General features: G+C 37.6%; 1 protein-coding gene across 8 annotated transcripts in view; it reads right to left on the bottom strand.

Moving 5' to 3' along the window:
- LOC111189390 (deleted in malignant brain tumors 1 protein-like) overlaps window positions 1-13,899 on the bottom strand; it is a 17,052-nt gene extending 3,153 nt beyond the window's left edge. For 3 of the 8 annotated variants that reach the window (XR_007425307.1, XR_007425308.1, XM_049467044.1), the window contains exons 1-15: window positions 11,131-11,260; window positions 10,742-11,039; window positions 9,045-9,332; window positions 8,602-8,916; window positions 7,944-8,267; window positions 7,441-7,761; window positions 6,507-6,812; window positions 5,431-5,502; window positions 4,890-5,198; window positions 4,455-4,508; window positions 4,193-4,357; window positions 3,974-4,063; window positions 3,184-3,246; window positions 2,515-2,577; window positions 437-745 (exon numbers count right to left, since the gene is read on the bottom strand). Coding sequence is in view for 6 of the 8 variants with exons in the window: in XM_049467044.1 (XP_049323001.1) it covers window positions 437-745; window positions 2,515-2,577; window positions 3,184-3,246; window positions 3,974-4,063; window positions 4,193-4,357; window positions 4,455-4,508; window positions 4,890-5,198; window positions 5,431-5,502; window positions 6,507-6,812; window positions 7,441-7,761; window positions 7,944-8,267; window positions 8,602-8,916; window positions 9,045-9,332; window positions 10,742-11,021 (2,959 nt within the window). In the remaining 2 variants the exon portion in view is untranslated. Of the gene's footprint in view, window positions 1-436; window positions 746-2,514; window positions 2,578-3,183; window positions 3,247-3,973; window positions 4,064-4,192; window positions 4,358-4,454; window positions 4,509-4,889; window positions 5,199-5,430; window positions 5,503-6,506; window positions 6,813-7,440; window positions 7,762-7,943; window positions 8,268-8,601; window positions 8,917-9,044; window positions 9,333-10,741; window positions 11,040-11,130; window positions 11,261-12,693; window positions 12,769-12,889; window positions 12,997-13,124 lie in introns of those variants that run through there. The other 5 variants (XM_049467049.1, XM_049467045.1, XM_049467047.1 and 2 more) reach the window with 5 other exon arrangements.

Genomic DNA, 13,899 nt, shown 5'->3' with positions numbered 1-13,899 from the left:
GAGCAAAGAGAACATGTACGTTAATATTAACACACAGCATTGGGAGGGCTGGGAGGTTAATTTGAATAGAAGGGAATTAAATAATATGGGGCAGTGATTTTTATATTTTGCACTTTTCATTAACTGAAATACAAGGATTTTAAATATATATATATATATATATATATATATATATATATATATATATATATATTATTTCTTAGTTGCTAATTCTAAACCAAAGCATTCAAAACCACCTCTGTAATAATCCATTTATTAAGTGTATGAAAGTGAATTTAGGTTCAGGCTTAAACTTTTCATGTTACAAAGAAGTTTTTTTACAGGGGTGTATATAAAACAACTAACAGTTGTTTAATTAATTCAGTACATTCCAACACAGGCCTCATCACATTTGTTTACATCTCTGTGTAATATGTTTTATTTTTTTGCATCTTACCTGCACAAACAGCACCAGCGTCTTCATCATGATTACATCTCTGTCTACCCCAATCATACGACCTACAGTTCTTCAGTGAAGACTCTGATCCAGCACAGTTAGCATATTCCACCCAGATCGGTCCTGATCCTGATCCAAAGCGAACTCTCCGTGGTGCATCTATGGCTTCCCCACAGCCCAGCTCTCTACACACCACTGCAGCATCTCTCATATCCCAGTAATCATCACACACTGTTCCCCAATGTCCTCTATGAAGAACTTCCACTCTCCCAGCACAGCGGCTCCCACCATCCACCAACCTCACACTGTCTGTGTGGAGAAAAAAACAAACACACTGATAATCAGAGAATAATTACACTTATACTCAAATAATAATACTCAAACAAGGCTGAAATACAATTAAACCAAATCATGGACATCAAAAGCTCCCATTTAGAGATCATAAGAAATCAGTTCACTAATTTGTACTTCTATAGCAATACTAAAATGGGCTGACTGGATGATAGCAAAGTGTAAATCACATGAATGTAAGATTAAAAAGTAAATATATACTTTTCAATTAAATGCCACTTTATGCAACATCATTCAGCATGTCTGGTTTGGTGGGGGATCAGTGATGGTCTGGGGAGGCCTGTAGATGCCCAGGCCTCTACAGGTTAGACAACAGTACCCTGCCTGCTCTTAGGTATTGAGATGAAATCCTTGAACCCATTGTAAGACCCTACGCTGACGCAGTGAGTCCGTGGTTTCTCACGGTGCATGACAATCCCCGGCCCGATGTGGAGGAAGTAAAGTTCTTCGAGGATAAAGGAATTTATACCATTCACTGCCTTTCCAACAACATCCTAACAGAAAAAGAGGCCAGTATACATACAGTCCACAAAGTTAGTTTAAATATGCTGTATAGAAAAATGAGTAGAACTCGGATGTCCATCTCTTGCACACACACTGCTCAACTCAGCAGCAGAACAAGCTTTACCTCTACTCAGCCAGATAAGACTCAAGAACCTGAGAGAGAGAGAGAGAGAGAGAGAGAGAGAGATTCCCCACAGCCGCCAATCACACTCACTATGACCTTATTAGAAAGAGGAGAGGAAATTATCAAACATTTTCAGTGACAAATCAGAAGAAGCTTTTTTTTCATTTCGCCATATTTTTAAAAAGCGTCAGCACTAATTAACACAGCTCCACCTCCTTGTGTCTGTGTCTGTGTGTGTGTCTATGGGCAAAGGAAGGTACAAAGTCAGCTACCTTCTGGAGACAAACTTCAGAGAGAGTAAACACACAAAATACAGCATTAAAGCTGCACCTGCAGACAGCAGATCCAAACACATAACATCCACCATGAAGATAAGTCACAGTTTCTTTTAACTACACATACAAACAACTTTTTTGTGTTTCTCATGCTTTTACAGAGTATATAAAACTAGTTTTAATCCTGATTACAGAAACTCTGATTAAGTGTGGGAATATTGTGGGTTCCCTGTGAACTACAGCAAGGCCGGTGAGCGATGGACCAAACAAAGACGGTTTGTCTGCCCTGTGAGGCGGGTGTAGGGTATGTTTGTGGAAATGCATCTAAGGATGCACCTACTACTCTACTGATCACAGCAGTTCCAATTACAAAATAAAAGTCCTGTTCTCTGGAGTATGCACTCGTGAGCCGAACTTACCAAGTTCGTTCTGACAAAGTACAAGAGTCCAAACTTGCTTAATCTATAATGAGAAACGGGCCGACTCTGGCGCTGCCAGGAACTTGTGAGCCCATGGGACCACAAGGGTGGTTGAGAAAACCTTTATTCTCTCTGTAATGATTAATTTATTTATCTAAAACAGTATGAAATGCATTAATTAACTGAAACATGTTGCTCAGTGTGCTTTTAAAAATGAAAAAAAAAAGAAGACACATTCTTTATAGGTGTGAAAAAAACACACTTTATTATCATAATATAGAAAACCATAATAATGTATGCTGCACAGACATATATAGATATATTTTTGATTAAGGTGAAAAGCAAATATAATTTGCATGTTTACCATGTGTCCACAATAAATCGTACGTATTAAAATATCCAAACCTGTTGTAATGTGTGGGCTCTCTTCAGCAGGTATGATATCATCATAGACCTCGCCATAGTTTTCTGTAAAAATTAAAAAATGCATTGCAGCACAGCAGCATCAGGATGATGGCAGCAAGACACTGTTACTCAAAGACTCAAACTTTTAAAATACTAAGGGGTTTTCAATGTATTGGTACTGTCGCCCTCTGCGATCAGAACTGGTTGACAAATCAAAGTGTGTCCCTTTAAAAAAAAAAAAAAAAAACTCCCACACACCAAAGGATATTAACTCACCTCAACATGCCTTTTGCAATCCTGTAGTTACCCCTGGGCAATCCTAAAATCACTATTACAAACTGTACAGTAGGCAAGACATTGTTTTTAACTTGTGCCAGACATGGATATACTGGAGTAGTCAAAGATAAATTGAATTTAGCATTAGCATTACCCGCTAACCACGCTCACTGAGTCTTATCGGCCTGAAGCCTGATGCTAACTGCTAAAACACTTCAGAACCCTACACATATTGCATGGAACTTTTTTCTATAAAACAATATATATATATATATATATATATATATATGTATATATATATATATATATATATATATATATATATATATATATATATATGTTTTTTCTTCTGCATTAAAAATTCTAACACACATTCAGTATATGTCAACTTACCTGAGAGAAGCTCCTCATCTACGTCCTCATATCCTGAATGCTGATCTTCAGAGATAAAACTTCCTGTTAAAGGAGATCAGAACAGTCAGAATGCCAAAGTTCAATTATTTAATCAAAATCTACAGCAAAAAAATGTATTTGTAAGTCTGAAAATGAGATGAGGCTTTAAGCCCAATCCCATTTCACCCCATGGCCCTACCACTTACCCCAACCATTCTTTGAGTGTAAAGGGTGAAATCCTCCCCATAAGAATTGGGACAACACTTCATGCACCAGATACGTCATCAGAAGCACTAAGGTTCAGTAACCTAGCTAATTTTATGGCATTGTATGTCTTCAGAAAGGTTGGTGATTAAGGAACAATTGTCAATTTCTTAATTCCTGTTATGGGGAGCTTGGATTAGCTTTCATTTTATTTAATTGTTCTGTTCCGCCTTAAATGATGCAGCCTCTGCTGTCTCTTGCACCATTTAAGGTGAAATGGGAAAGTTGGCTAACAAACCCCATCCCTTTCCTCTGCTTTTTAACAGCAGTACAGGCCTGAATTGATAGTAACAGATATGTAATTCTTCCTATTATAGTCAGTGGAGTAACACATATTATTTTGAACCTGTAAGATAAGGTAACAATGCTACAATTGATTTACTGCATGTAGTTTTTTTCATTTATAGTCATTTAAACACTCAGAATTGCTATTTGATATCTGACCTTAGATCCACTTTACATACTGTGAGAAGACTTCAGTGAGCCTTCAGAGAGCCTTCAGTGAAACTCTCTACATATAATTTACCTCTTTTAGTATACCTGTTAGTGACACATTTATGGTTAATCTCTTCATAGACTGCCTCAAGCAGAGTCTTCCTCCTCGCCTTAGAAATCACTGTGAGAGAGAAAGAAAGAAACATGGAGTCAGTTCAGTAGAAGAGAAGACTGATGACAGATTGAAGGACTAATGATGATTATAGAAAGTACAGAAAGTGGATTTTAGATGATCTCTAAATCTCCCTACCTCTCCTGAGCACTCTGTTCTGATAAAACAGCACAACCAGAAGCATTAAGGCCAGGAAGAGCACAGATCCCAGAACCAGGAGAGACACTGGATAGATGTATGGAAAAATAGATGATGGATTTTTTGAAGGAGGGACTGTCTTTTTCTCTGTTAGCTGTGCTGGTACTGAAAACACAGAATAACAACACTGTTGAACACTGCATAGTGTTGTTTAAACTTAAAAAAAAAAAAAATCACACAAAGGAACTAATTAAAAGAGTACCTGTGGTGTAAGTTGTAGTTGTTTCAGATGAAAAAGGTAATGTGACAAATATGTCTGAAAGAAATATCATAAAAATGGTCAAGAAAAAGAGGTTACAGAAGGAGAAAGAGATTAGAGCAGCATTATTTAAGAAATGGTATTTATTGTTTTTGTGTTTATTGTCTTTGAAACAAAAGAAGTATATGGCTGATATGGTAATATTGTAGGTATTTTCAAAAATATTGTTGCATTATTGTCTGCCAATGTTACTTAGTGTATTTATCAGTGTTGTGAGCCTAAATCAGCCATAATATAAATGCTATTCTCCCTTTTACAGGTCAGAGGAGCACAATAATAATAATATTGAACCTGACTGAAATACAGAGTACACTGCTTAACATAACCATAGTTACCTTAAGAGAAGTTAATACTAGATTAAAAAACTTTCTCGCACACCTGCACAGGTGACTCCAGCACTGTGGGAGCAGCCAGTGTGGATCTTCAGGGAATGAGGACAGTCCCACAGGTGAATCTCATTCCCTCTACACTTCACTCTGTTCATCCAGATAGTTCCTCCACCAGAACCATCAGCAGCTCTTCTATTAGCACTCAGCGCCGGCCCACAACCCAGCTGCCTGCAGACCACCTGAGCATCCCTGATGTCCCACAGATCAGCACATATAGACCCCCACTCAGCATTATGATACACCTCCAACCTCCCAGAACAGATTTCCCCTCCTCCTCTCAACCTAATAGGCATGTAATCTACATCACACATGAACAGACACATGAATAATATTACTTTTTTATAACAAAACTACAGCAAACTGCATTAGTGTTTTTATTTAATCAGTTTTCACTCAAATCAAAGATCAACTGATGAAAAGGGAAGTTTAGAATTATTTGACAAAACAAGTTAGAATGTAGGCACGAACAAATCTGATTAATATGTATACTTATTCAAGTAGTGAATGGAGTGGTAGTCAAATATTCGAACTTGAGCACTGACCCTGGTTTGGAAATAAGAAGAATTTTTGAAGGTTTTCAAATGCAAGCTGTTTCTTCTCTCCTAGAATGGAGACACATGCTATAAATACTACAAAAATCAAATCAATACTACTAAACTCATTACTAAAATAATGATCTCAGCAATAACAATTGAGAGTTTCAATTGAGCGGCAAACCCCCTCATTTCACACCAACGCACAGAATTAAAAGTCAGTCTGGTTGTGCTGATTTTCAAATAACACCAGGCATTCTAACAGGGCGCACAGGAAACTTCAAGCTGCACCAGACTGCTCTTTTTCTCTAACCCCACCGAACTATTCCAGCAATGACAAAAACAATTTTTCAGTGCGATTTTCGGACAGAACAGGCTCCTATTAGTAAATGTACACCATTATTGTAAGTCACTTTGGACAAAAGCATCTGCCAAATGTAATGTAATTCAATGTAAAATATCTTATTATTTCACTCACAAATGTAATTTTTTTCTGATACACTTTACACTTTTTATTAAAATGTGTTCCCAGCATGACCAGATGAGTGTAAAAAGCACAGCAAGGTGTAGCTTGTAGTCCCAAAAAATCTCAAGCAGTCCTGCACACATACATTGCCATGAAGAAGTATTTGCCCCCTACAGATATACTGATTATTAATGATTTCTGATTATTAAAAAAAACTTTAACATCAGACAAAGATAACCCGAGTAAACATAAAAAAGCTCATTTTAAATGATCAGGAATAAAGGAATTTAAAGAATTTCTTTATTCTACAGGTCTGGCAGTAATCAGGCCTGGTTGAGTTAAGTGAAATTGAATACTCATCTATCCAAAAAGTGTAATTAATCACATTTTATTTTTTAGGGGGTGTTTGGATATTTTTTTTCCCTTAATAAATAAAATGATTATTTAAAAATTATTTTATATTTACTCAGGTTGTATACACTTACACAGGGAAAGAGGATGAGGAAAAGTGAGGGTGATCCGGTCACCACAACACTTTCTTTCAACACAACTTTCAATGAAAAACTGTTTTACTCATGCTCATCTACTACAAAGAAAAACAACATACCGGAGCAGGTAATGTGAGTCACCTCACTGCTTCTATCACAATTGTTCTGACTCCAGGATGAAGATGGACAGTGAAACAGAGTAGAGTCATGTTTCCTACATTTTACATCATCCAGCCAGTTAGGAGCTGATTCCACTCGTGCTTTGGTAGCTCTCTCAGTCTTAAATCTTCCACAGTTCAGCTCCCGACAGATGAGACCAATTGTTTCTACATCCATCCCATTGTTACACACATTCCCCCAGGTTCCATTATAGAACACCTCCAGATTCCCCTCACAGCCCTCAGTCAGTCTGATCTCTTTATACTCTGATGAGAGAAAATGCTTTATGTTAGACCCTGGAGTTTTCATGTAGTTTAAAACAAACTTAATGAATCTACACTATTAGTTAAAAGTTTTAGAACACCCCCATTTTTTGCCATTTAAGCTCTCCAGCCGAGTTAATAACCTGAAATGGTACAAAATCCAGTGTGCTCAAATGGTACAAAAGTTAGCAGTGCCAGGGCCTTTAAACAGAAAAGGATCCCAAAAAAGTGTATATTGTATAAAAAAAAAAATAAAAAAAACTGAATATATTTGTTTTAAAGAAAGCTTTGGAAATTGGCGCAAAAATAAGAATAAATTAAGTCTTAGTCTGTAGTAAAGTTAGAAGAGAATGTGTTACTGCACTCTACTGCTGACTTTGTAGTAAACTGCACATCAATTTGAAACAATTTAGTTTGCCCTTTAGATACATTCTGACACATTCAAAAAAACAAGAAAAAAAAAGGTACAGGAAGAGGTCTGGCTGACCCACATGGCAACAATTTTAGATTGGTTTAACAAGTCTTATTTTAACAGTTTAACTAAGTCTCACTTTCAGCACTGAAGAGAAAATTTAGAGGTCTGACAGGTGAAGTGTTCAATGTAAGAACACCAGCAATCAGCACACTGTACCTGAGCACACGACTCCTACATCATCCTTGTGTCCACATTCATCCTCTCCACACAGCTGATATCTGCAGTTCCACAGAGACGCCTCGTTCCCCTCACACTCCACCTCATTCAGCCATATGGGTCCAGTTCCAGATCCAAACCGGGCTGGTACTGGTACTGGAGCACTGAGGGCGACTCCACACTGCAGCTGTCTGCAGACCACCTGCGCATCCTCAATATCCCACAATTCATCACTCACTGTCCCCCATGATCCACTGTGGAAAACCTCCAGCCTTCCAGCACAGTCTCCCCCAGAACCAACCAGCCTGATGAAGCTGTAGCCTAAAATTAAGAGAAACCAGTTCAAAGTATGATTTCTTAGTTCACCCGTAGTCACATGATGATTGGTTCATTTCAGATTCATAATAATTATAATAACCCTTACAATAAAACAAAATAAAACAATTTCCCCCTAACAACAGGCATTATTCACTACAACTCCAAATAATTTGAATTAAATGTACCAGAGCAGGTGATGTAGAGCTGTACTGTGGAGCTGCAGTTAACTGCTTGTGAGCTGCTGCAGTTCCTCAGATGAGCTTCACTCCCAGAGCAGTTGAAACCCGTCACACACATGTAGCTGTGTTCAGGACTGGATGAAGAGTAGCTGGAGGTGTTGAGTACAGAACCACAGCCCAGTTGTCTGCAGACCACAGAGGCCTCAGACTCACTCCAGGAGTCCAGCAGAACTCTCCTCCAGTCCTGCCTGAAGAACACCTCCACCTCCCCCTCACACTCCATCCCTCCAGACAATCTCACTACACCCTCATGAGACGCCAGAGAAGAACCTGAAAGTACCACAAATATATTTTAGATTTTAGAGGCTTAATAAGATTGTTTTTACAGCACTTGAAATAAATCAGATTTAGAAATTAAACACATTGTTTTTTAACAGGTACTGCTGCATTAGCTGAGCTATATATGGAGCAAAATTAGAAATTGATTTTCAGAAATCAAAATTGTCTATGGAAATGTATATACATGTTCAAAACTGAGATACATTAGTAAATTAATTGAAGTGAAGTAAAAAATATATATATTTAAGAACAATATAAGGGCACTTCCTCCTAAAATCACTTTACAGCCCATTGATAAGAATGTTTAAGATTTTTAAAAGCTCACCACTGCAGATGAGTCCAACATCCTGTTTATGAGAGCATGCAGTTCGACTCCATGATGAAATGGGACACTTTAACAGGTGTGTTTCGTTCCCCTGACAATCAAACACATCCGCCCAGATCCGGCCACTCCCCTCCCCAAACCAGTCTGACCCCAACACAGCCACAGCACTCCCACACTTCAGCTGAGCACAGAGGACACTGGCAGCTCTCATATCCCAGCTTACATCACACACTGTACCCCACTCACTGAGGTACTGGAGCTCCACTCGACCAGAACAGGAATCTGAGCCGTTCATCAGCCGAGCCTGAGTGTGACCTGAATTTACAACCAAGAGACTCGTAAAAGAGCAAGTTCTCTCCTATACTGTATATTATATAAAGAAATGTTAGACGATAATATCACATATTATACTGTACCAGAACATACAAGTCCCACATCATTACCATGAGAGCAGTTGTATTTGTGTGAAGAGGTTATTGGACAGAGAGTAATCTCAGATTCATCTCCTCTACACTGAAGCTCCTCTGACCACACCTGACCCTTCCCTTTACCAAAAGCAGCTGCTCCCAGAACCTCCACAGGAGAACCACAGCCCAGCTCTCGACACACAACCTCTGCACCCTGCTGGTCAAAGTCAGCATCACACACTGTGAACCAAGACGCTCCATGAAAAACCTCCACTCTCCCAGAGCAAACATGAGGACCATCAGCAAGTCTGGATGTCCTGTGATCTGTGTGTAATGCAAAAAAATGTTAAATCTCTCTCTCTCTCACAATCAGATTAAATAAAGACTTGTATAATAGACAAATGCTAAACAAAACAGAAGGCTAGTAATGAGATGAAAAAATACTAGAGTTGTCAAATTAACATGTTCACTTCATTAATGAATAAAAAAATGATTACAAATAACAAAAATACTGCTCATTAATTACCCTACTTTGTGCCCTCTGACCTCCGACGCTAGATCCCAGTTCACAGATCATATCAAACCACATAATCTATCCAATTCATCCATGTTAATAATACAGATTAATTTAGCTAGGAAAACAGTTGGCATCGCCAAATAGCCATAGTGGCTAATCCGCCATTTTGAAAATCATAACAAAAGATTTATAGAAAAACAATAAAACATTTTTTTTTTTTTATTCTGACTTTTTTTGTTGGTCAAAATATTATTAAATATCTAAATTCTGTCCATATTTGATATCTTAATTCTGTCCATATTTGCATATTATTTTTAATCATTTTAAGCAGGGCTGGTATATTTTATTATTACACAGCAAAGCATTTAAGCTGTTATTGTAATAATAAATGTAAAAATGTTAACTATTTTAGAGTAGCCTAGAATATCTGGCATGTGTGACCTTCATTTATATTTTTTGTAATTTGCATACGAATAAAGGAGCATCAATTTATAACATTTTTTTTAAGATATGTACAGTATTTACAGCATCTTTACTGACTGATTTTTTTTAAGCGAAACAGCAGAGTGGTATAGAATACCATAGTCTGGCAATCTCAGTGTGTGATAATGTACACATCAGGAAGTTGTTCAGTTGAGCTGTACACATTTATATCAAAACGATAACACATCGACTAAAATTAATATATTGTGACATAAGTTTTGTCATATCGTCCAGCACTAAATTGTTAAGCTGGAAATGGCACTATGTTTCTAATTACAGTGTGTTGACTGGTTTTGTTTTGGCACATAAAGTGTTTGAGAAGTTGTCTGGAAGTGGAAAGGACTAATGCATTTTGTTTCATTCAGGTTATAATTTTGAAAACAAATGTTGTGCTCTAGCAAATCAGTACTGCAGACCCTTTTTTATTAAATTAAATTTTATCAAACAAAATGAAACTGACTAGACAATATCTTGGGTTAATATTTTCAGCAATTAAATAAAAGTCAAAGCAAATGTTAAAAAAAACATCACTGCTTCTCACATTAGCTGTAACTGTTAGAATTTACTATGTAATAGAATATTTAATACGGAATAGGTATACAAAACAGTGACATTCCATCATATGATCTCTGATTTGATTTTGTCTATGATGTGTCGAAACATTCTCAGAAAGTTCACAAATGTAATACATGTAATACGTACGTATTACAGTTTTTGTCTAATTAAAACATACCTGAACAGGTAAGCTCAATATCCATATTATGATTACAGCTGTGTTCACCCCACCCTAATGATCCACAGTGTTTCAGTGTAGACTCTGATCCAGTACACTTCACATGACTCATCCAGATCGGTGCAGATCCTGGAACAGCTGCATCAGTCCTAAACGGCTCTCCACAGCCCAACTCTTTACACATGACAAAACCCGCTATGAAATTTGCACCAGCACCACAAATAGTCCCACTGTCCTCTGTGAAAAACCTCTGCTCTTCCAGCACAGCGACTGCCACCATCCGCCAACCTCACACTGTCTGTGTAAGAGAAAATAAGAACAAGAAAAATTTACCGAATTATGAACTAGTAAGAGTAAAAATGGGAAACATTTTTTTGAAAAACACTTACCTGCACACACCAGTCCCACATCATTATCATGGGAGCAGTTGTGTTTGAGTGAAGATGATTTTGGACAGAAGTGAATCTGTGATTCGTTTCCTCTACACTGAAGCTCCTCTGACCACACCGGACCCTCCCCTCTGCCAAAAGCAGCTGCTCCCACAATCTCCACAGGAGAACCACAGCCCAGCTCCCGACACACAACCTCTGCACCCTGCTGGTCAAAGTCAGCATCACACACTGTGAACCAGCTCTCACCATGAAGAACCTCCACTCTTCCAGAGCAGCGAGAGCCATTAACCAGCAGGACTCCTAAAAATTACCATGAAAAAAAGAAAGCTTATTTATCAGTAATGATAAATGATTAAGCATGATGATGCTAAATATTGCACAATGAATGATTCATAAATGCATTGGAAAAAACTAAAGAGAGTATAAGGATTCAAAATAAGTTCAGTAAAGCTATGAATTACATTAAACAAATTAATATGGATCAGCAAAATTATGAAATCAGTAAAAAAAAAAAAAAAAAAGTAAATTAATTGTTGGTTGAGAATTCCAGTGTACAGCACAGTTTGGTGATTGCTCAGTTTAAACATACCAATTTACCTTGGCAATCAACAAGGATTTAGGGTGGGTTAAAAAGAAAAATCATATGTGCTGTACACTTTGCCTACATGGCAGATAATGTACAGTCCCTGTTTACAGTGTTTTACCTGAACAGATAACTCCAGCATAGGACACCCCTAATCAAAATGTATATTATTGTGACTACAGAAGGAAATAAAAATGACCTAATGTTTAGAACACATAACATTGAAGTGAACACGTCTATTTAGCATTTTTAATATTTTTTCCCTTTACAGTTTCAAAATAACAAAAATAAAAAAGATACACATAGACTTTTAATTTGTTGGCAATCCTGTGAGCAGTTATTTTCCAGACACTATATGACCTCCACCAGTCTTGTTACCTGCTTAATGGACTGGAGGAACAGAACAGTAGACACATACTTAATTCACCATTCTTGCTTTTAAACTATGTGCTGCCAGTACAAGTATTCTAAGTCTGTTCCACTCCAACCCAGAATATTACATGTGATTCACATGGATACATGTTGCTGTAGCCATTTTGTATAATGTGTTACTGCAGCTCCAAAAATCCACAAATTATCTCTAAAACAACAGTCTCTTGTGTCTGTTAGACTAGAGAAACCCATTACATTTGTCCAAAGTCTATTGTGTTTATAATTAGTGCTATCCACCAGGAAGTTTCTGCTAGCTGTGTTTTTAATGTTTTTAAACTCACACTGCAAGGTATTCTAGACAAACACAGATCCCCTACACTTTATTACACTATTATCCACTAAAAAACAAATGCCAGAACAGTAATGCTGCACAAACATAACACCCTCACCCCAAACAAACAATATAATAAGTCACAAATATTTAATTTCACCAGGTCTTAATGGCAAACAGGTAATGGAGCACAGGGCTGAGCTACTGAGACAGAGGGCTGTCTAAGTAGGAATAGATGAAGTCACAGGCTCATTGTGCTGAATGCAGTTCTTACCTGCACACACCAGTCCCACATCATTATCATGGGAGCAGTTGTGTTTGAGTGAAGATGATTTTGGACAGAAGTGAGTCTGAGATTTGTTTCCTCTACACTGAAGCACCTCTGACCACACCTGACCCTCCCCTCTACCAAACGCAGCTGCTCCCAGAACCTTCACAGGAGAACCACAGCCCAGCTCTCGACACACAACCTCTGCATCCTGCTGGTCAAAGTCAGCATCACACACTGTGGCCCAGCTCTCTCCATGAAGAACCTCCACTCTCCCAGAGCAGCGAGAACCTAAAACCAGCCTGGCTCCTAAAATATCACAAGAGCATAAACAATGAGATAACAACAGGATTTAATAAATGAAAGTCAGACAGCACAGTCACACAATGTAACTATTCAATACAGTGCACATATTATATGAACATAGTGTAGCTTGCCTGAACAGATGACTCCAGAATTGTGGGTTTCATTGCAGTCATGTTTACCCCATACTGGTGATCTACGGTTCTTCAGTCTAGACTCTGATCCACTACAGTCCACATCATCCATCCAGATTGGTCCTGATCCAAAATGAGATTTGCCCAGTGCATCTACAGCTTCTCCACAGCCCAGCTCTCTAAACACCACTGCAGCATCATTCATATCCCAGGACTGGAAATATTCCGCTGTTTTAATCTTTCCAGACCTTGTCTCACCCCTAGGCTATTTTAATTAAGTTTTTCCAATAGCAAACTATTTAAAGTTGGCTTATTTAACGTTATATAATATTTACATTCTTCATGCTGATGCTAAACTAATGGTGGGAATACACATTCATTGAACTCTAGACGAGAAATATGTGCAGTTTTAATCTTGCAAGGTTTTTTTTAATCGCTAGGCTTTTTTATTGAATTTTTCCAACAACAAACTATTTAAAATTGGCTTATTTACATAATATTTACATGTAAGTTACTTAACGTTACTTCTAATGCTAATATAATGCGGGGATACACTTTTAACACCTGACCAGAAATATGTGCATTATTTTAACAAAACAATTTCAACAACAAGTTGGCTTATTTATATGAAATTTACATATAACGTTAACTTTATTCTTCACACGAACACTGAGCTAATGCTAAGCTAACAGCGCTAAGCTTACACCTGAGGAAAAATATTGTGCTGTTTTAATTTTCTCACACTTCGTCATTAAGCTATTTTATCTAGGTTTTT

This window comes from Astyanax mexicanus, chromosome 18 (genome assembly GCF_023375975.1).
Source record: "Astyanax mexicanus isolate ESR-SI-001 chromosome 18, AstMex3_surface, whole genome shotgun sequence".
Classification (NCBI taxonomy): domain Eukaryota; kingdom Metazoa; phylum Chordata; class Actinopteri; order Characiformes; family Acestrorhamphidae; genus Astyanax; species Astyanax mexicanus.
This window is presented reverse-complemented; position numbering and strand designations above follow the sequence as displayed.